The 23,139-nt window shown below is 44.3% G+C and overlaps 1 protein-coding gene across 2 annotated transcripts in view; it reads right to left on the bottom strand.

Moving 5' to 3' along the window:
* Positions 1-23,139, bottom strand: part of otog (otogelin) — an 87,357-nt gene that overhangs the window by 17,378 nt on the left and 46,840 nt on the right. For both annotated transcript variants that reach the window (XM_061750100.1, XM_061750109.1), the window contains exons 34-49: positions 23,005-23,122; positions 22,334-22,413; positions 19,652-22,098; positions 15,219-15,396; positions 14,923-15,074; positions 14,749-14,838; positions 14,452-14,638; positions 10,455-10,675; positions 10,176-10,314; positions 5,681-5,869; positions 5,389-5,598; positions 5,172-5,276; positions 2,520-2,624; positions 2,292-2,393; positions 1,049-1,147; positions 902-942 (exon numbers count right to left, since the gene is read on the bottom strand). In XM_061750100.1, the coding sequence (XP_061606084.1) occupies positions 902-942; positions 1,049-1,147; positions 2,292-2,393; positions 2,520-2,624; positions 5,172-5,276; positions 5,389-5,598; positions 5,681-5,869; positions 10,176-10,314; positions 10,455-10,675; positions 14,452-14,638; positions 14,749-14,838; positions 14,923-15,074; positions 15,219-15,396; positions 19,652-22,098; positions 22,334-22,413; positions 23,005-23,122 (4,463 nt within the window). The remainder of the gene's footprint in view (positions 1-901; positions 943-1,048; positions 1,148-2,291; positions 2,394-2,519; positions 2,625-5,171; positions 5,277-5,388; positions 5,599-5,680; positions 5,870-10,175; positions 10,315-10,454; positions 10,676-14,451; positions 14,639-14,748; positions 14,839-14,922; positions 15,075-15,218; positions 15,397-19,651; positions 22,099-22,333; positions 22,414-23,004; positions 23,123-23,139) is intronic.

A 23,139-nucleotide genomic window follows, 5' to 3' on the forward strand; every position in this document is an offset into this window, starting at 1 on the left:
ATGAGAATCGGCACCTCCAAATCTGAGACCGTGGTCCTCAGTCGGAAAAGGGTGGAGTGCCCTGAGATCGGGGGATGAGATCGGGGATGAGATCCTGACTGATATGCGTGGGTGAATGGGATTGACGTGTTTATGAGAGCAAGACTTTCAGTAGTGCGTATGAGAGTATTTGACTAGTGTTCATAAGACCATTCAATAAGTGTTTATGAGAGCCTTTGAGTAGTAAGTGTGAAAGCGAATGCTGAAAAATGTCCCTAACGGCTCCTCAGACAGAACACCTCTCCTACGCATCTTCCTTTGCAACCTTCGCTCGCTGGATAATACATGAGATCATCTACAAATGGAATGAACGTCAAAAAGCGTTCTAAGCGGGACAGCGTGAGTCTGTATCTGCCGACTTGCTCTGGAGCAAATCAAAAAAAGAGAGAGGTTCTGTACACAATGTGTTCTTTTCCTGCTTTTATGGAGGTCTCTTATCTTGATACAAATCTCAGATAGATATCGTAAAAAGACGAAGCTTTCGCAAGTCTGAAACATTTCAAACACCATTCAACGTTATGAGGCGTTTTCAGTGCTGGAGCCTATCCCAGCTGACTACGGGTGAAAGGCAGACGACACCCCGAACTGGTCGCTCGTCAGCCACAGGGCACATGTAGATACAGACACCCATTCACACCGTCACTGAGCGGGAACTGAACCCACACTCCATCAAAATACACGCATGAAACCATTCCAGGGTGCAGAAAATATTGGGAGACCACTGATGTACTGTATATGTCAACATTACATAAGGCAATATTTAAACTCAGAGATGGATCACCCATCCTATAACATATATATATAGCGTGTAAAAAAAATAAGGAAAAAAGGTAGAAAAACAATTGTAAGAACTAGAATTTACCATTCCACATTTAGGAGGGGTAATCTTGTCACAGGAACACTCTGAAAACAGAAATCATGACATATTTGAAGACAAAGCACTTCAAGATAATCTGGTTTATACTGTGAATGCGACACAGAATAATATTTCAAATATTTCAGCTTGTACCGCATGTATGACTGGCACAGCAATGATCTGAAATGGACACCGACACCACTGACTTCCCAAAAGGACAGCTGAGCTGAGGACACCTAGAGGGCTCACATACTACACGCACAAAATATGAGGTGTTATTTTGGTATATAATACAAGCCCAATTCCAATCAAGTTGGGACGTTGTGTTAAACATCAATCAAAACAGAATACAATGATTTGCAAATCATGTTCAACCTATATTTCATTGAATACACTACAAAAACAAGATATGTACTGTTTAAACTGATCAACTTGATTGTTTTGACCAAATAATCATTAAATTAGAATTTGATGGCTGCAACACGTTCCCAAAAAGCTGGGACAGGTGGCAAAAAAGACAAAGTCATCAAGTTGAGGAATGCTCATCAAACGCCTGTTTGGAACATCCCACAGGTGAACCGGCTCATTGGGAACAGCAAAGATGGGGCGAGGTTCACCTCTTTGTCAACAAGTGCGTGAGGAAATCGTCGAACAGTTTCAGGACAATGTTCCTCAATGTACACTTGCAAGGAATTGAGGGATTTCATCATCTACGGTCCATAATGTCATCAAAAGGTTCAGAGAATCTGGAGAAATCACTGCATGGAAGCGGTAAGGCAGCAAAAAAACCAACATTGGTAAACATGAGCCTGTCCCAGCTCTTTTGGAACGTGTTGCAGCCATCAAATTCTAAGTTCATGATTATTTGCTAAAAACAATAGATTAAACATAGGTTGAACCTTATTTGCAAATCATTGTATTCTGTCACAACATCATTAGAATTTGGGTTGTATATACATACATACATATATATATATACATACATACATATATACATACATATATATATGTATATATACATACATATATATATACATATACATACATATATATACACACACATATATATATATATATATATATATATATATACACATATATATATATAACAATTTTGTACTGTACAGAAATATGGGTGCAAATGGCCTCATAAAAAAAAAAGTGCTTCAATGTATTGGAAAAGCTATATGGGACAAACCCCCCCCCCCCCCCCCCCACCATCCTCCCTTTGGTCCATTATATCAAGGTTCCACTGTACATTTAAAACTGTCCAAATGTGTAATTATTCAATTAATGAAAGAATTGTCCAGTCGTTCTCATAAATTAAGGAGTAAAAGCCGAGAGTAAAATGATATGATTATGTTTTTTGTAAATGTTTGTGTTTATGTTAGCTGACCACATTGGTAGGTAGGGCAGCAGCGGTCTGTGGTGTTCCGGTCCACCGTCAATACCTCCCAATCCTGACAAAGTGGCGGCGTTCCCACACAAGATGAACACACTATAGGAAACACACACACTCACGTCATGATACTGTACGACACACAAACGATTACATTAGGAAAACTTACTGCCGATACACCCGAATCGAAAATAATGTATTTGCTTCGAAAAGTTTGATACTTACTGCAGATGTGAGTCAGGCAGCAACTATCATGAGTTCGGGTTGCGATTAAAGACTGGTCACTTCGACAGGTGGGAATCTCTGGCTCACAACTTGAGGGATCACACTCTGTAACCCATTATTGTCTCGATAAATGACTCAAACAGCTGTAGAATTTCTGCAAGTACTAACCTGTTGTGATGGAAAATGTCTCAACTTTCAATTATTTCTTCCTTCATTTCACAAAGTGTCCTTTCAAGATCAACAAAGCGTTGATCTGTGTTCTACAGCAGTGGACTCATCTATTAAGGATGGGTCACAGGCAGCAAGTCATAAAGGAAAAGGCCAAAGACTTCTCTGCTGGCCTAACGCTTATCAAAAGCACTAACCGGCATTTACAACTTACATAAAAGTGGATTCTTTTATATATGTATACATTTCATAGCATGTGTCAGTGTTACTTTTGGGGGTCCAATCAGATTTCAGCTTCTCTGTGTTGCCATATGAATGTAATCTTCCAAGGGCCTTCAGACTCAAGATTGGTGGCCGACGCCAAATACTCACAATAGAAAAGTCCGGTTCTTTTTTCAAACCAATCTGAACCCACCAGATTTCAGATTCAATAAACAGCGCCACAGAGCAGGAATTTGGAATTGTGTCCATCCTGTTATCGGTTTCGATTTTCCCTTCATAACGTTACGTGAAGCCGGCGGTTGAGCGAGATGATGAACATGATGGAAATGATTCATTCATTCATTCATTTTCCGTACCGCTTATCCTCACTAAGGTCGCAGGGGTGCTGGAGCCTATCCCAGCTGACTCCGAGCAAGAGGCGGGGCACATCTAAAAACAAACTCACATTCACACCTGCGGGCAATTTAGCGTCTCCAGTTAACCTACCATGCATGTTGACGAGATGTGGGAGGAAACCGGAGTAGCCGGAGAAAATCCACGTCGACACGGGGAGAACATGCAAACTCCACGCGGGCTAGGCTGGATTTGAACCCGGGTCCTCAAAACCGTGAGGCAGATGTGCTAACCTGTCGATCACCGTGCCGGCATGATGGAAATTAATGATTCAAATTTGATTTCCAAGGGTGACTTTTCAAGACACGCTGGACATTGTGCCAGTAATTAGGACAATACTTGGAGCTGGATGGCATATGTGTCAGTCAACCTGGTAAAGGACTTATTCACCACGTGAAAAACTATGACCCAACACACACAGCAAGCAAAAGAGGATAGAGTTTGTCTCGAAATAAAACACATCTCTGGTGAGTATGACGTATTTTCTTGAAGGTTTTTAGGTATTTGTCATGTCATTACATACATCATGATTGTGAACTGCTGTAGCGTAAAGATTTGGTACGAGAACCACAGTCGCACTTTTGCCTGCTAAAACAGCGCATCGACTTGAGTTAGCCCGGTTTATCCGATCGAATCGATGGGAAGGAATTGCGACCGTGTCAGGCTAAAAGTGTGCAGATTCGTTCAGAACTGCCTTTGAAAAGTATTCCGACAGCAGTGCCGCAAGTCTACAATGTTATACAATTTTTAAAAATGAGAGCATAATGAATTAGCTAGGTAGGCTCGTGAAAAGGTTCAATGTCGTAATGGAAGATAAACAATTTTAGATTGTCAACTTCCCAAGTGCATTCATCAGTGGGGGTATTTGGCTGCTGAGCCAAATCCCATGTCCGAAATGCACTGCCCGCCACTGGTCAGAGGAGAATGAATCTGAACGCTGATGTCCACGTTTAGTTTTGAAAGCAAACATTTCTTTTGGAAAATGTGCAGCAGAGCAAAACGTGTGTGCTGCTTTTCGGAAGAAAGATGCTAAAGCATAAAGATGACCCAGTTTTGGAGTTGTACTTTGAGGATGAAAAGGAACACCACTATGAAGTGGACTTAGGATATTTTACACATTCAATTGCCATGTTCATTTTTAGTTTGATCAGAGAAATGTTGACTTTTGTAGATTCTTTTTTTTCTTTTTCGGACCACTTAAATGTGCTCTGAAATGCACTTTGCACATAATGCAGTTATGTAGATGACGTCAATATATTTTCAAAGGCTAACCCTTTTCGAAATGCATTTGCTTGGGTCACAAATAATGACAATGGGTAAATGAAGGTCCCAGCTGAGAAGCTCTGTTCCACAATAAATTTGACTTTGAGTAAACAATGCTCGTACAATGTAAAGAGTTCCTAACAAACATTCTCACTGGTACCAGGACCGATATGCTTCTGCTAATACAGTTCCGTTGAGTTTTGTAAGGGCTGGGCGATATTGCCTTCAAATCGAATTTTCAAATGCATGTTTTTTTTTAATGTTCCCCTTTACTTACAGAAAAAGTAAATTACTCAATAATTTTCCTTTTTTTTTGCCTTTTGGGATTTGCTTTATTTGTCCGGATATAAATTATTATATATATATTTATTTATTTTTTAAGTCTCCATCAACTTTAACAGAAGTAAATCTTTTTTTCCGACTCTGCTTTAATAAACCTGCTCCTCTCTGTTCACAGCCACGTGGTTAAGGTAAGAAGTGCACATCTGCGGGGATGCCATTTGAACTCCGGAAGCCGCTAACAAACTTGAATTCATCGATGAAATTGATTCATCGCCCAGCACTCGCAGGACTATTTTGGGTCAAGAGGTGTCACTCTGTACTCACCGCACACATAGTCTGGGCAGCACGAGTCCTTTCGGTAGTATGACACCAGCTTCTCCCCATATTTACAGTCAGGAGGCAGGAGGTCACAATGAGTAGGATTACACACTGAAAAGGCATATGACATCTTATCTTTTTACACCCTGCACATGACCAATATGATGATCTCCATACTGCACGGGTGGTGGGGTGGACACTCAAAGCTCCTTTGCATCCTTACCGCAGATTTTACGGGGACAGCAGCCGGTGTCGTCGGCCAGGCTGACGACCACCTCCCCGACTCGCTGGCACACAGGCGGCATCGTGGCGGAACACTTGTGCTCCGCGGGGATGACTACGTCCACATCGCAGCGGTACGTGCAGCAGGAGTCCTTTGAGGCTTTCCACACCTCACCATGTGCGCGTGGAATGCCAGAACTGTCAGTGCAGGCTACACAAACGCCACAATTGATGTGTCCAAGTGCTCTCATGATGTTTTTTTTCCCATACAAACTGATATTATTGACTCTTACCACACTTGTTGGGGGGTATGCAGAGGGCAGTGAATGGCCGATGGAGTAGCGTTCCTTCAGGGCAAGCACAACCCTCGGTAAGGCCTGAGCAGTGGTCTGTGTCGAAGTCAAAATCTTGCTTGGAACATGACTGAGATCTGCAGGCCGGCAGGCAGGCTTGATAGCGCAGAGTTTCAGGACACATGAAGGCTACAGGAAGAGAGACGAGAACTGTTGCAGAAAGTAAATGTACTGGACAGTGTTTCTGCAAAAGAAATGTGAATTTAACAGATGCAAAAATGACACAAATTCCATACTTTTTGAGACGCTTTTAAGGTCACTTCAATCTACTGTCATTGAAGACCTCTCATTCCGTAAATGTGATGCGCGATGTACCAAGCTTGGAGGGGCAGAAGAGCAGGAGTGTAGGTCCGTAAGACAGGGTTCCGAATGGCGCTCCTGTCGATTCACTCGCGAATCTACGCTCCCTACCCAACAAAATGGACGCGCTTCATCTTCTCACAAAGACCATGAAAGACTTCGGACATTCCGCCGCCCTGTGCTTCACGGAGACATGGCTCTGTGAACGCATCCCAGACTGCGCCGTAATGCTTCCGGGCTTCCAACGATACCGGGCAGACCGGACCGCGCCAAGGAGTTATTGGGGAAAACAAAAGGCAGCGGGATATGCTTCTATATCAACAAAAATGGGTGTACCGACGTCACGGAGCTCAGCCCGGACTTGGAGTCGCTGTTTTTGAACTGTAAGTCATTCTACTCGCCGCGTGAGTTCGCATCTTTCGTCCTCGTAGGTGTTTACATTCCTCCTCAAGCTATGACCAATGCCGCACTGCTAACACTTGCTGAACAAGTAGACGAAATTGAAAAAAAGCACCCAGATTCCCCCCTCATTATTCTTGGGGACTTTCACAAAGCTGAACTCAACCACGCACTCCCTAAATACAAGCCCAATTCCAATGAAGTTGGGATGTTGTGTTAAACCAATCAAAACAGAATACAACGATTTGCAAATCATGTTCAACCTATATTGAATTGAATACACTACAAAGACAAGATAGTTAATGTTCAAACTGATAAACTTGATTGTTTTTAGCAAATAATCATTAACTTAGAATTATATGGCTGCAATACGTTCCAAAAAAGATGGGACAGGCTCATGTTTGCCACTGTGTTACATCACCTTTTCTTTGAACAACATTCAATAAACGTTTGGGAACTGAGGACAAGTTTGCAGTAAAACAAAGGAAGGAATACCCTGCATTGTCTGCAACGCAGTTCTTTATTTACTATTACAAATATTACTGAGAACAAAGTTATCGATTGAATTGATTCACTAAGGCAAAGGATGTTTTTGGAATGGACACGAGCATGCTCAAAGATCTCGGCTCAACTCTTGCTCCTCCTATTGCCTCAATCATTCATCTTTCCAAAGGCCTGGAAATCTGCTATTGTTGCCCGTCTTTAAATCCGGTGACTCGACTTCTCTGAATAACTACCGAACTATAAGCATTCTTCCGGCCATTTCCAAAGTTGCAGAAAAATGGGTGTCCATTATTTAAACAGCAGCTCCCCCTCTCTCCACGCCATGCAGTTTGGTTTCAGATCCAAGCATTCCACTGAAATGGCTACATGCCTCTTCATTGAGAAAATGGGTGGAGTTGTAGGGGCGGTGTTCTTGGACCTCAGGAAAGCTTTCGACACAGTAAATCACTCTGTTCTTCTTACCAAGCTCTCAAAATTTAAGCTGTGAGCTGGATTGAATCATATCTGCATGACCGAACACAATCTGTATCAGTTAACAACTTCAGATCAGCGTCTCTTAGGCTAACCTCTGGAGTCCCTCGGGGATCAATATTAGGCCCCCTTTTATTTAGTCTTATATATCAACGATTTGCCCACTGTTTGTTCTGAAGCAGAGTGCGTAATGTATGCCGACGACACGGTTTTCTTTGTTCATGGTCGCTCCAAAGATACTGTTGCTGCTAAACTCACTAATACAATGTCCTGTGTCACAACTTGGTTTCAGGAGTGCTGTCTACAGCTAAACGTTTCTAAAACTGTAGGCATACTTGTTAATGGAGGAAAAAAATGCAAATTGTCAGCCAATACAAATATCTTGGGTTAATAATAGATTCACAGCTTTCCTTTAAAGCCCATATTGACAATTTGTGTAAAAATATAAAATTAAACCTCGCAAATTTTCGTGCAATTCGAAATGAAATGTCAACTGAAGCCGCAGAAATTTACTTGCATTCAATGATTCTTAGTCACTTTAACTATTGGATAACCAGTTGGTCCCAGGCTGGTCAGAATGCAAAAAAAAACATTGGAAGTTTTGTACAAACAAGTTATTAAAGTGATGGATAAAAAAGCAAGGCACTATCATCACTGTGCAATTTAAAAAAAATACAGTCTTTTAAACTGGGACAGTCTTCACATATTTGCAGATGTCAATTTGATTTCTAAAGTACTGCACGGTTTGGCTCCAGCTCCTCTGGCTGAGTTCATCAGCCCAAGAAACGGACGGCTGTGAGCGTGTCACTCGAGGCTCTGTCAGAGGCGACCGTCTCATTCCTCTGCGCAGGAGCACTTTCAGTAAGTCGGCCGCCGGAGTGGAAGGAGGTTCAACTGCTTACAACATACAAGGCCTTCACAAAAAAACGCAAAATGTGGCTAGTTAACACCTATAGCTGCCAACACTAAAAGACAAGTATGTTATGATGTTTTTTTTTTTTTTTTGTTATGATCAAATGATTTGTGGTTTTATTCTCTCTTAATAGTATAGTAAGTCTTTGATGATGTATCCTGTATGATATTGTCTTGTAGATGTATTTGACTGCTTTTTGACATCATGGCCAGCGGACTACAGATGAAAACTCGCCTTCTGGCTAATTCGGGCTTTTTTAACCATGTGTACTTCATGTGTTTTATGAAATTGCATTGTCCCCTTTCAAATAAACTGATTCATAATAATCCATCCATCCATTTTCTGAGCCGCTTCTCCTCACTCGGGTCGCGGGCGTGCTGGGGCCTATCCCAGCTATCACCGGGCAGGAGGTACACCCTGAACTGGTTGCCAGCCAATCGCAGGGAAACATAGAGGAATTAAGGTTTCTTTATACTTGCGCAGCGACCGCTCTGACGTCACTGCGGCTATCCCGCGCGCAGTTTGCCTTTATACTCAAGCGCAACTCACGCAGTTTTGAAAACGTACCGCAGTTACCCTCCAAGCCGTGGGTGTCGCTCTGGCTGGTGTTGGCTAGGACACCACAGGGTGGAGTTTCCTCTGCATTTTTTGGCCGTTTCCGGTAGACGTTTTGACTTTGGTTTCCGTAACAAGGAACAAAGCAACAACAAAAGGAACAGTGTCTGCTCGAACAAATGGACCTAGATGACCAGATGATACGTTTAATTATGCTGCAAAATCGATCAAGAAGGCCCAAGTAACTCATAGATACAAAGCAAGTAGAACAAATAAGCTCAAAAATCAAGTTGTGTGTAAAAGTGTGAAATGACAGGGAAAAAGTATTGAACACATGAAGAAAGGGAGGTGCAAAAAGGTATGGGAAGCTAAGACAACACCTAAAATCTATCAATAATCAAACAGCAATCCAGCCCCTTGTCAGTGCAAATGAATATCAGCTGGTTCAGTCCTAATTGATGGCTTACAAAAAGCTCTCATTGCCGAGGTGCGAGTCAAGACACATCTCATGATAGGTAAGAGCAAAGAGCTGTCTCAAGACCGTCGCAAACTAATTGTTGCAAAACATAACGATGGCATTGGTTACAGGCCCATATCTAGGCTTCTGACTGTTCCAGTGAGCACACTTGCCAATCATACCACCATAGATTTGCCTCGATCAGGTGCTGCTCGCAAAATTTGCCACACAGGAGTGCAAAGAATAATCAGACGAGTTGCCCAAGAGCCAAGGACCACCTCTGGAGAGCTTCAAAACGGCCTGCAATTAGCAGGTACTGTTGTCAAAAGGAAAACAGTGACTAATGTACTTCGCCGCCATGGACTGTATGCACGCTCCCCACGCGAGACCCCATTGCTGGAAAAAAAGAAGCACGTCAAAGCTCGTTTCAAGTTTGCTGAACAAGATTTGGACAAGCCAGTTAAATACAGGGAGAATATAGTCGGGTCGGTTGAAGGGTGTGGAGAAACCAAACATTCATACCATTGGAAGTGAAATTAGTAGGGGTGGTAGCTTTAAATATATATTGCATGCAATTCAAGAACCTCGTCATAGGTGTCATGTCTCTGTAAGGTTCAAAATGATGTCGACTGTCAAAAATGGAAGCATTGACACATTTGATCCCCCCGTCGTCTTCTGCTGAGTTGTGCGTGACTGAACGGATGTGTGAGTGTGTGTGTCAATTCGATAATCTCATTGCTGACACAAAATGCATTGGAAAATTCCAACTATGGTTTAAAAATGTGAGAAAAAAAACAATGAATAAAGGCGGCTGTGTTTTGAGGATTTAATCTTACGACAGTAATCTGGTCTCCTCCACTCAATGCAGATGTTGAATTTGTGGCAAGAGGCTACGTAGGCAGCAAGTGCCACACACTGGTTGTTCACATACTCCACATCTTGGACCCAAACTTCACAGAAAGTGCTTGGAGAGACCTAGAAAAATAAAATGTTCATCTTTGCAAATTAGTCCTCACATGATTTCATAATGCTTTATTACGTCCAACGGGTTAGCTTGGTTGAGGCTGACAAACCATAATAACGGCAAAAGTAACCTGATCGATGTGTAAACCTACAAAGGCATGGCATGGGTAGAAGGCCGGTTTCTGCAACATGACCAGGCACTGGGAGCAGTCACCGGTGGAACAGTTGAACTCTCTGCGCCGACTGGGACTGACATAGGTGGTGGTGTTCGGAACCCGCCAGCTGTCGATGAAGCGAGATGGATCGTCGCTCCTCTCCACAGTGGTGCCATTGGCCAGGGTCAGGTCATTATTTGGGTCTCCATCACAGAAACCTTAAGGGTAAGGGGGTATTAGCGTGTGCAGATGCAGAAGCACACCTCCGCTTTATGACTGACATCCGGTATGCTCGAGCCACTACTTTTGCGTTTTAATGATTAGTAACTTCGAGCTGTGATAATAAATTCTCTTGATAAGGGGATTCATTATTTAAAGGGAAATTAAAAGGTCATACATTTGACACACCACAGAGAAGGGTGTTGTTAACAAGCCTTGTCAAATTTGAATGAATAATAATAATTTTTAAAATCAAGTATTTAAAATGAGGCTCCAAAATCATGAAAAGCAGAGACTTCCTCATAGCTGTAGGACGCTGTGGGCATGGCCGCTGAATGCGCTGAAAATACACACCGCTCGACTTTCACCTGTTGATCAAATACGTGCCACGACGCTTGTCCTGCATGCTGCCTACCCTGTCCTTGTCCTGTCCTTCCCTCACAACCAACATTGTCCCAGACGATCGCACTACTCGTCACTTGAAACCGCATCCACTCCTTGAAGTCTCGGCGCCCTTTGCACAACGCTCATGGCGCCGGACTATTGCAATATGAGTCATTCCAACTGCTCTAAGTGCTAGAGGACTCTGCATCCTTTGCACAATTGTCAAAACATTAAAACATTAAAAATGTACCGGCATTACCAGACAACTAGCAACCCTTTATTGCTCAGTGACTGTTTTTCTTTTTTTTTTGTCAATGTCTTTAAGTGTTCTGTTGACAAGAGCAGCTCCACCTACCGGAGAAAATATCCTTGTGTGTTTTTTTTGGAGATACTTGGCAAATCAAGATGATTCTGATTGCGTCAGCGTCTTTCCTTTCCCCTCTCCTGGCACCCTCGCCCGTAATCGCTCGCGACAGGCGCTTGACATGGGCTCGTTTTTGCAGCAATGTGACCTTTTTCGGGTGGCATCTTGCTCCTGCGTTGGGCCCTGTTGGGGGTGGGGCCTGTGGATTGGGCATCGGTGGGTGGGGTGGAGCCGGTACCCTGGTTGGGGCGCATGGGTTGGGCTGGCGGACCGCCCTGAGTCCCGGGGAGTGGGTGGCGTCCCCCCCGGCTGGGTCCCCCGTGGGATGGGCTCGGTGGCTTGACCCCCCTCGCGGGTGGAGGCCCACCCTTCAGCAACCCGTACACCAGCTGACTAACATGCATGCGATGTGGCGCTCATTCACGAATAAGTTCCATAGACACGCTATAGGTTTTCATTGCTAGTGCTGGGACCAGATATCAACTCACAGGTTCTTCCAGGTGTTTAGACCCTATCAAAGCATCTCAACACACCACTCCTCAAGAGCACTGCCTCGCTCATTTCCCACATCGTGTCCTGCCCTGCTCTGCCCTGTTCCGTCTCATCCTGTCCTATTGGTTAGTTGCTGCATGTCCTCACCGAGTGTCCCCGCCGTCCACAAATAAGAACATGATTTGACTTTTGCAACTTTACTTGTGGTCAGATATCTAGACCACTGCTGTGGTTCCCACCCCTATTGCCGTTGTCCGTTCTGTCCCCTAAAACCTTTTTCTGTCCGGCTGCATCTTCAAAAAACATCAGATTAAAAAAAGGTAAAAAATAAGCAGAGGGAGTATTTCCAACTCCCCTATTGCACAGCAAAAGTGTTGCAGCACAAAAGGCATACAGATTCACCATTCAGCATGGCGATGCAGCTGAACATGAAAGGTTAAATAATAATCAATAATCAATAAAAAAAAACTCTTGCCCAGGTCTGTTTATGACTTGAAAGTACTTTTTGTCAAAAGTCTCAGATGCATAAGCATTGTCTTTGCTAGATGTATCACACGGTTAAGTGTTGCTTTTTTTGTTTTTGTTTTTAGAATACCAACACAAAAATATTAAGCGTCGCACTGGTGAACTATTTTCAAAACAGGCTTGCGGGCGACTCATAGGGTGCCGGGGGGGCGACACGGTTGGTGACCCCTGGCGTAAAGGGGAAAACATACAACCCAGAACATTCGTGCCTCACAGCAAGAATGTAACCACAACGCCCTACCCAAAAAAGGAAATGACATATTCATCACTTTGTTTATTGTCTTTGTGGTAAAAGAAAGAAAGAAAATAAGGCGTACGAAAATGGAAAATAGGATGTTTAATGCGTTGAGTCAGAGCGAGTGAAGACAAAGTTGGGATTTCGTATGAAGCTGGTCATTTCCCCACAATGATTACGCACTGATGTTGTACGTCATAGTAAGGACTGCAGTGTCGACTCACGAACGCAGACCGGCTGGTCTTTGGGGTGGTCTCGGACGAAAACGAAGAAGGTTCGGTTGAAGAAAAACCCGATGCACAAAAATAAAAAGAAATAGGAAAGGAGAGTTGTTGTCCCGTTTGGGATGCGCTCATAACTTCACTGCCGGTGGACCCGGTTGCGGGCAAAGCTCTGGCCCTCAGAGGCGTGGGGGATTCGTCCGGGATGCCGCCAGCTGGTCGTCGAGGCCCCGCCGAGCGATCGTGGCTCGGGAAAGCGATCGGAGCCGCACGCTCGACCTCTTCGATCGAAACACGCCGCCGGCTCGGTCGTGGCGGATGTTCGTGCACGTGGTGGCACCCGGAGGTGCCCGAGGACAAAAAGGGAACAAAAGAAGGGGGAGGGGTGGCTGGAGGCCACCCAGCTGGCGAGCTACCAGCGCAGAAGGAAAAAGAAGCCTCAACTCTACTCCAGTTCTACTCAACTGAGAAAGGTGTGAGTTTAGAGTTAAATACCCCAGATGCGGGGCGTGCCGACTTGGAGAAGACCACGCCCACCAGCCTGAATCTTGTCCACAAATTTGAGAAAATAGATTTGAAAATCATAATCTCAAACATTACCAACTTTGTACTCTCACGTATAGAATCACTGTTTAAACTTTGGTCGTGGCAGATTGGTTGCTTATGGTTCAATACAACAGTTGTACTGTTTGATATCACATCTTGAACAGCTTTCAAAATCTTGCCGAGGACGTAGGACACAGACACCAAGGCATTCATTTGGAATATTTCTAGTTTGCAAGGTATAAAAACGGACATTTTATCTTCCGTTAACAAACATCAAAGGCACGTCCACAAGTTCCGCATGCAGTTCCTCTCAACGCCAGTGGGTGGCGCCTCACGCGCATGGGTGAATATTAACCACACAGTCTGCTTGAAGGGAGTGTCCCTCCAATCTTTTGGTCGGGGAAGGAGTCTTTTGAAGCCAGGAATCAATTTGACGGGAAGCTGCTCATGAGGTTAAGGTCCACTTGACGTAAACCAGGCATTGTCCTCGTCGCCGTCTCACAGCAGGGCAGCGTGGAGGAGTGGCAGTTCTCAGGCGGTCACGAGTGTCTGTGACGCCTCAAAGTTGCTGCGTGCATGTCCGCTACACCTGCGTGGGTTTCCTCCGGGTACTCCAGTTTTTTCCCACATTCCAAAAACATGCATGGTAGCTCGATTGTGGGATGCAAATGATCGTTTATTTGTGCCCTGCGATCGGCTGCCGACCAGCTCATGTTGTAACACGCCTCTACCCAAAGTTAGCTGTGGTAGGCTCCAGCACGTCCGCGACCCTACTGATAAGCGGTTTGGAAAATGGATGGATGCAATTGGCTGGTGACCAGTTCAGGGTGTCCCCTGCCTCTCACCCAGAATCAGCTGGGATGGGCTCCAGCACGTGAGGATAAGCGGTCCGGAAAAAGGAAGGGAAGGAGGGATACATTTTCCAGCTTTGTGTTTGGGGTTTTACGGACTATTCGTTGACCAAAACTGAAATACCATGCTGAAATTACTATTGAAGGCAGTTCATACCACAGAGGCCCACGGTGGGCAGCTTCTTGCTGGGGTTGTCACTGTCGATCACCATCATTCCAGTGCTGTGATACCACTGCAGCTTGAGACCGGCTGGGCTTCGGATCAGATACATGTTGCCTGTGTCGTAGATCTCAAAACCAAACCTTTTAAAATGAGGCCTGGCATACCGTGAGTTGACAGAGAGCTGGGGGAAAGTTTGCATTTGCTCGCGTTAATAATTGATTTCATACTGGAGTCTTACCGCTCTCATGTGTGAGTTACTAGACACAACGCAAATAACGGGCTTTGTCCTACCCTCCTCTGGAGCCTGTCGATGATGATGTGATTGGAATTGTAGGTGATGTTGAGTGAAACCAGACATAGTTTCGTAAAATTCCACCAAAGCTTTGAAAATGACATTCACATAACAATCAGTGACTGAGTATTAAATTGACGGTAAGAGCTTGCAAAGTTTGACAGTTGGCTCACCGGTGACTCTGATCCAGCAGGGCACTCCTGAACAAGTACACTGACTGTTTCATTGGGTAGCTGGGTCAGTATGAACGAGGCAGCTTTATAGATGGCAACACTGTTCCCATCAAATGTGATCACGTTCAAGTCTGGAAAAACAGAGCAGCGACCTGGAGAAGAAACCATGAAATAGTGACACTATGATCTCTTTGAATAGGAGGAATTGAATCTACAACTGAATTTACAGTTACCTTATGCTTGTTGAACATAATTTCATTTCATTTATAAATCAATCATTTCTGTGTTTCTCTTACATGGACAGTCCCACTGGGGGCAGCATTTGTCACCATTGACCAAGACGGCAAAGCCAAGAAGGCCACAGTTCAGCGGCTCAGAGGAGAAGGGGCAGTTTTCGGACTTATTGAAGAACATGAGCTGGTTGTTGACACAGATAAACTTGGTGCACTCATCAACAATCTCCGCATATAGAGGCTGATTTTGAAACAAAAACAGAGAAGAAATGTTAAAAAAAAGTTCAACAGCTGTACATATCATATATATATTGAAGGAACCTGTGTTTTAAAATCTCCTAACTCCCGTGGTTCCAAGCGTGCTCGTTTTCGTGAAAGAACTTCGTTCACAACAATGTATCAAAACCAACCAATTGATTCCTGACAGAGGAGTCTATACATTTGCAGAGCTCTGGGTTCGTAACGACCCCATCTTATCCTTAGCAGATAAAATAGTCTGATTCTACCCCGGACTTATACAATGTTTCAAACGGCCAGTATGGAATCGCTGTCGTCTGATTGGTCCGTAATCTGACGTCGTCGTTGTTCTGCGGACCATCTGATCTGGCTCCAGACTTCGCCTCCAGGTGTCGCCTGCATTCAATGTTTATAGTAGCTTCCCGCAGTTCCTTTCTTCCTTGACATCGGTTTCTTATTTGTCTCCAAATACCCCCTGATGGGGGGGGCCTTCCTGCAATATACTCCTACCTCTTATACCTACTCAATACACATACTCGCTTACCTTCCAAACTAGTTATCATTACATATTACAATATAAAGTATTCTATATTCCCTTCACGCCTCAAGCTAACACGAACGCCGCACTGCTAATGCTCGCCGAACAAGTCAACGAAATTTGCTTTAACAAAGCTAAAGTCAACCACGAACTCCCTAAATACAAGCAGCACATCGACTGTCCTACCAGGGAAAATAACATTTTGGACCACTGCTATACTACGCTATATAATGCACACCGTGCTATACCTCGTGCAGCCCTGGACTCGTCTGATCACTGCTAATTCACTTAATACCGACATACAGGCAAGAACGTAAATGCGCGAAGCCTACAGTGAAAACAGTGAAAAAGTGGACCAATGAAGCAAAGATGGAACTTCAAAGCTGTTTAGACTGCACAGACTGGAGTGTCTTTGAAAATTCAGCTGGCAGCCTGGATGAATATACGGACACTGTCATATCCTGTATCAGTTTCTGTGAAGATGTGTGCGTACCAACAAAGTCATTTCGCACATTCAACAATAACAAGCCGTGGTTCACTGCCAAACTTAAGCACCTTCGCCAAGCTAAGGAGGACGCATATCAAAGCGGTGACAGGGCCATGTATAATCGAGCTAGAAACCAGCTAACTAAAGAAATTAACATTGCAAAGAGGAACTATGCAGCAAAGTTGGAAAAACAGTTTAGCGCTAACCCTCTAAATCAGTCTGGCATGCATTCCAATCGTTGACAAATTACAAGCGACGATCCCCCCAAGCTGAGAACAATAGCACACTAGCCAATGACTTGAATACCTTCTACTGCAGATTTGAAAAGGACACTTTCACACACCACACCCATCCAGCCGCACCACTGACCACTATCACACCACTGACTTCTGCCTTAACCATCCGCGAACAGGATGTGAGGCGCATCTTCAAACAACAAAAGATGAACAAAGCGGCAGGCCCAGACCATCCTGCCTCAAAGTCTGCGCAGACAAGCTCGCTCCAGTCTTCACTCAGATCTGAACTGTGCGAAGTACCATCCTGTTTCAAACGCTCCACCATCATTCCAGTCCCCAAGAAACCTACAATCTCAGGTCTAAATGACTACAGGCCTGTCGCCTTGACATTTGTGGTCATGAAGTCCTTTGAACGTCTCATGCTGGATCACCTCAAGAGCGTCACAGGCCCCCACTTCATCCTAGAACACCTCAACAGTGCAGGGACCTACGTGAGGATCCTGTTCGTGGACTTCAGCTCCGCGTTCAACACGATCATCCCTGAACTCCTTTCCTCCAAGCTTCTCCAGCTCAGCGTCTCACCTGCCATCTGCCAGTGGATTTACAGCTTCCTGACGGCCAGGACACAGCAGGTGAGGCTGCGGGAGGCCACCTCATCCACACGCAGCATCAGCACTGGGGCGCCCCAAGGTTGTGTCCTCTCTCCGCTGCTCTTCTCTCTCTACACGAACGACTGCACCTCAACGCACCCGGCTGTCAAACTTCTGAAGTTTGCAGATGACACCACTGTCATCAGCCTCATCAAGGACGGTGATGAGTCTGCATATCGACAGGAAGTGGAGCGGCTGGAGCTGTGGTGCAGCCGACACAACCTGGAGCTGAACACGCTCAAGACTGTAGAGATGATCGTGGACTTCAGGAGGCATCCTTCGCCACAGCTGCCCCTCACACTGTCCAGCTGCCTTGTGTCAACCGTCGAGACCTTCAACTTCCTGGGAAGTTCAATTACCTCTCAGGTTCAATTAACTGAAGAACCTCAAGTGGGCGATCAACATCAACTCCATCCTCAAAAAGGCCCAGCAGAGGATGTACTTCCTGCGGCTTCTGAGAAAGCACAGCCTGCCACAGGAGCTGCTGAGGCAGTTCTACACAGCGGTCATCGAATCGGTCCTGTGTTCTTCCATCACAGTCTGATTTGGTGATGCTACAAAAAAAAGACAAACTCCGACTGCAACGGACAATCAAAACTGCTGAAAGGATTGTCGGTACCCCCCTACCCACCCTTGAGGACTTGCACGCTGCCACAACTAAGACAAGGGCGTGCAAAATCCTCTCGGACCCTCCGCATACCGGTCACTGGCTCTTCCGGCTCCTTCCCTCAGGTAGGCGCTACCGATCAATGCAAACTAGAACTAGCAAACATTCCAACAGCTTCTTCCCTCTTGCAATCAACTTCTTAAACACCTAACCTACAATTACATTGCAACATTCTGGCAATTTTTTGTCTTTTTGTCTTGAGTTTGATGTCACATTTCTGTCGGTCCAATTATATATTACTCGTGCACTCACTGTAGTAGTCTCACCACGCTGCACTATTTGCATATCTGTTGTTGACCAATACTGGCCATTCATGCCAGAGTAGCATCTGCTCCATTTGCACACTGACTGAGGAGTATCTGCAACATTTGCACAATCAACATTCTCCCAGAGTATCGTACTACTCGCTTGACGTCTCGGCGCCCTTTGCACAATGGTCATTGCACCGGACTATTGCAATATTAGTCATTTGAACTGCTCTAAGTGCTAGAGGACTCTGCATCTTTTGCACAATTGTCAAAAAATAATAATAATAATAATAATGTCCCGGCATTACCAGATAACTATTAACCCTTTATTGCTCAGCGACAGTTTTTTTTTTTTTTTTTTTTTTTTTTTTTTTTTGGTCAATGTCTTCGTGTCTCCAAAGTGTTCTCTGTCAATTGACTGTCTGTTGTCGTACTAGAGCGGCTCCAACGACCGGAGACAAATTCCTTGTGTGTTTTTTGGACATACTTGGCAAATAAAGATGATTCTGATTCTGATTCTATAGCAGATTCTGTTTTCTCCGTTTTCCTTCAAGGTGAGCATGAGAGCCATGGCTGAAGTTCTGTTCAAATTTTTTATGTTGGACACAGGTATGTCAGCTCTCTTTTTCTGTATTTTGGTGCTGCTGTTTTACACATTTACATTTGGTTATATGACTGCACTTTCAATTAGTTGTAAAATATTAAAAAATGCCTATGGTTGTTAGGAAACAAGTACAATATGCTATATGTTAAAAATAATCATTATTTGATGAGTCGACAGCTAACAAAAATGCAGGAGTCGTTATTGAGATTGCCAAAGAAGAGGTGTGCATGAGGGCCGTGGCTGAAATTCTGGACAATTGTTTTGTGTTGTACAATAAATTCCCCCTTGCTGCTGGCAAGAGAATGATTCCCTTAGTCTCCTTTTCTAACACACAAGTACACAACGATGTCTTCTTTAAGGAGCGTCAGCACAGACTGGGTACAATATTTACTTTTAAGAATGTGTTTTTGCTTAAATTACTTTATATCGCTCAAAGTTTTATATTTTGTTTGCAATTCAATAAGTTTTGTTTGATAGTCTTGTTTTTTGTTTGCAACTTAAAAAGTCTTGTGTGAATCTTTTTGGCAAAAATCTGATTCCAAATTCCTTAGAACTACCTCTTATTCCCATGCCCTGTCCTTTTTTGTTTTGATCGGTTTCGTCCACTTAGATTCTTCCTTGGTGTCATGTCTGCTCTCGTCTATTTTCTTCTTGCTTGTCTTTTTAACCTGTTCAACTTTGCTCGTGTACGTGCTGGTATGCGCTTTGTAACTGCTATATACAGTAAATAATTTAAATATTTCTTACTTACTAATATGATAAAGACAAAGTGAAATGGTATATTAATGACTATTACATTAAGAATGCGGATGATGTAAAGTGAACCCACCGTGCACATCTGAGTGAATGATACAGCCGTGGATGTTATGCTGTCTGAAGTGGGCTTGGTTTTATCCACTGTTGCAAAAGGTGTTGTTGCACCAGGACTAGTGCGATTCAGGATTGTCATAATGAATGGTGGCGATGTCACTGGTTGGGAAGTGTTTGGTGGCACCTCAGACTCTGTGGGTGTCAGACCAGAGATTGCTATGGTTGACTCAGGCATGGAAGGTGGGGCCACTGAGGTAGTCAAACTCGGCACTCCGGTTGTGGCTGCAGTTGTTGTTGCTGTAGGTGTGCTCACTGTAGTCAATTGTTCTCCTGATGTGGATTTGGTTGGAGCTGTAACACCTAATAAAGTTGTTTTGCCTTCCTTTGGCATGATAGTTGGTGAGCTGGTTGGTTTGGTGGTTGCTTCCAGGGGTTTTGTTTCCATAGTTAGCTTGACTGTGACTGGCCTCTCGGTTGATGTGATTTTGGGTGTAACTCTTGTTGTCACTGGAACCCTCTGTGTCAGCCCGATAGAGGACATCCGTGGAGTTGCAGTTGTAGTTGTTGCAGCAGATGTAGAGCTTACAGCTGATACAAGCTGTGTGGTGACCTTGTCAGAGGAAGTTGTTTTTCTTGAGGTGGAAGGAGAAGTAGCTGTGTCTGGGAGAAAGACAGATAGGATTGGTGTGGTTGTGGCTCTTTTAAATTCCATTCCACTTGTCACTGGACGTGTTGTCACTGTGACTGATTGTACTGGAACACCTCTGAGTGTGGTGGTTACAATGGCAAGTCTTATAGGTCCTGTGGTGAGAGACGTATTAGGAACAACTGATCTAGGTGGTTGCTCTGGTGTAACTTGTGTCTTGGTCATAAATTCTGCTGTAGACATCGCCTGAGATGTAGTCTTAGCAGTTGTGGTTTTGACTGTATCTGCTGGTGTAGCAGAGATGATGGCTGGCCCTGACTCCGGAAATCGAGGTAATTCAGTTGTTTTAGTCAAACTGACCACCTGTGAAAGAGTTTGAGAGGTGCGCTGAGGTGTTGTCTTTTTTGTAAGATTGTACAACTGGCTGGAGGAGCTGAGGAAATGTTTAGGAGGCCAAGGTTGTGTGGTCTGTCTGGTGGAACTTGGTGATAGTGGAGGAACAACAGTTTCGCTTGGGCGCACTGGTGGCACAGTTTTTGCTGATAAAATTGGGCTGGTAGCCAGAGTAGTGGCTACAGCTACCTTTGGAAGTCTTGAGGTTATAGACTGAGCGGAGGAGGTAGACCCAGGAATTGTAGCTGTAAGCTTAGGGGGTGGCTGAGCAGTCATTGATATGGTGGCAGCAGTTATTTTGGACACAGTAGATTCGAGTATGGTTGTTGTCTTTCCTGTTGCTTGCTGGTCTGAGGCAGCTGAGGAAGAACTGGGCAGAGTTGTAGTCAGAACGACGTGGACTGGCGCTGATATTGGTATCTCAGGAGCAGCTGGGGTGGTTAAAATCACCTTCGCTGTGGTAAGTTCAGAAATAGGAGTAGCTGTTGTCTTTGGACTAATGGAGTGTGTTGTTGTGCTTGTTTTAAAGGGTTCAACTGGAGTAACTGAGTCTGTGATCTTCGCTGAAGTGACTGTCGCCATTGATATGGTTGCTGTTTTTACAGGAGGTGGGGTAAAAAGTGAAGAAGTGGTTGAAGAGGCTGTGCTTAGTAAACCAGGAGTGATGGGTTCAACTGGGTAGATTGGGGGAGTTTTCCCCACTGTAAAAGGCTTTTTGCTCCTAGATTCTGTGTATGTCGTGTCAGTAGATCTGGGTACAGTGGTCCATTCTGTCACTTTTGGAATCTCTGAAGCTGGCCTAGTATAAGATGTGGTTCCAAATGGAAACACCACTACTGAATGTGTAGTCTCTGTGGACTCCTTGGTGGTAAGCGGAGAAGTGGAGGTTGGACCCTGAGTAGATCTTGTCGTTAATTCTGCTGCGGTGGTAGTCTTTGGTGTGAAGAGGGGCCGGAGGGAGTCAGTTGGCCTTGTGGAGGAAGTTAACCAGATGAGAGAAGGGATTACAAAGGGAGCACTGCTCAACCTGAAGGTGCTGGATCCAAAGGGGCTGACGGTTGCACTCTCAGCAGTGGTACGGGCTTGTGTCACTTTTAGAGTCAACAATGGTTCAACCACCTCAGGCCTTACAGTAGTAGTCAATGGTGAAAGAGTTGCTGCTGTTCTGGAAGGTGCAAAAAATCCAGTAGGAAAGTGGATGGTTGGTCGAGTTGACTCATCAAAAAATGGTGTTATGGAAGCAGATGTTGATGTGCTCACAGCAGGAAGAGGGGTGGTGAATTTGGTGGGAGTAGACTGAGAAGCGGCAGATGGGGCAGTAGTTGTCTTGAGTGAGGCAGTGGTTGTTGTGGAGGACATAGACATAGACCCAGAGCTTGGCATGGCACCGGTTGGAATTATGGGTATAATAACAGGGGCTTTAATACCTAAAACCAAAACCATGAAAAGAATGTTAAGAGGAGAACAGAGATTGATATACTGTACTCACAGACTCAGATTTACCACTGATAGTTCCTGTTCATTTCAGTGTGGGCTACTGATTTATAAATCATATTATGACTATACTGTACACATTATGACTACTTAATATCGCAATGGCATCAAATATTGTATAATAACATAAATACTTGCATCCAAGATACACATCAGTGAAATACTCACAGTCTTCGACATAGACACAATGACGAGTCACTTCATCCAGGACCATGTATGGGGGGCAGAGAGGAAGGCAGCCCTCCACGCTACACAGATAAATACCGAAAAAAATTATCTTACAGAAAACCAGTCCAAAGTTAACTTTAAAACGTATCTATGATGTCATTTTCTACATCAACAGTGATGGACTTTAGTGAGCTCAGTCTCTGCACTATGAGGAATATGCAAGGTATTCAATGCTCATGACAATGCACGTTATATGTTGAGAAAATTCTTAAGACTATCGATCCATCCATTTTCTTTGTCACTTATCTTCCCTCGATTCACAGGTGAGGTGCATTTATCCCAGCTGACTGAGTAAGAGTATAACCCTAGACTGGTCAGCAGCCAATCGCAAGGCACATATAGACAAAAAAAGTATTCACATTCACATCTATGGACAATTTAAAGTTTTCAATGTAACATACAAGTATGCATGTTTTGGGAATGTGGGAGGAAGCCAGAATATCTGGAGAAAACCCATGTAATCACGGAGCGACCATGCCAACTCCACACTGAACCTTAGAACTGTGAGGCAGATGTGCTAACCACTTGCCCATTCTACCTGCTTAGATTATAGTGACATAACTATCCCTCCTGACTGTTAGTGTGAATAAAAATGTTGAAAAAAGTCTCACTGTGGGATGGCCACACAGGCTTCTGCTGATGGGTCGCTGCAGGTTTTGAAACAGGGGCTGATGCAGGAGTCATATCTCCACTGGCACTGTGGACGAGGTGGGGCATCTGGGCCAGAGCCTCATGAAAAAGACAAA

Source organism: Phyllopteryx taeniolatus, chromosome 2, assembly GCF_024500385.1.
Source record: "Phyllopteryx taeniolatus isolate TA_2022b chromosome 2, UOR_Ptae_1.2, whole genome shotgun sequence".
In the NCBI taxonomy this organism is placed as follows: domain Eukaryota; kingdom Metazoa; phylum Chordata; class Actinopteri; order Syngnathiformes; family Syngnathidae; genus Phyllopteryx; species Phyllopteryx taeniolatus.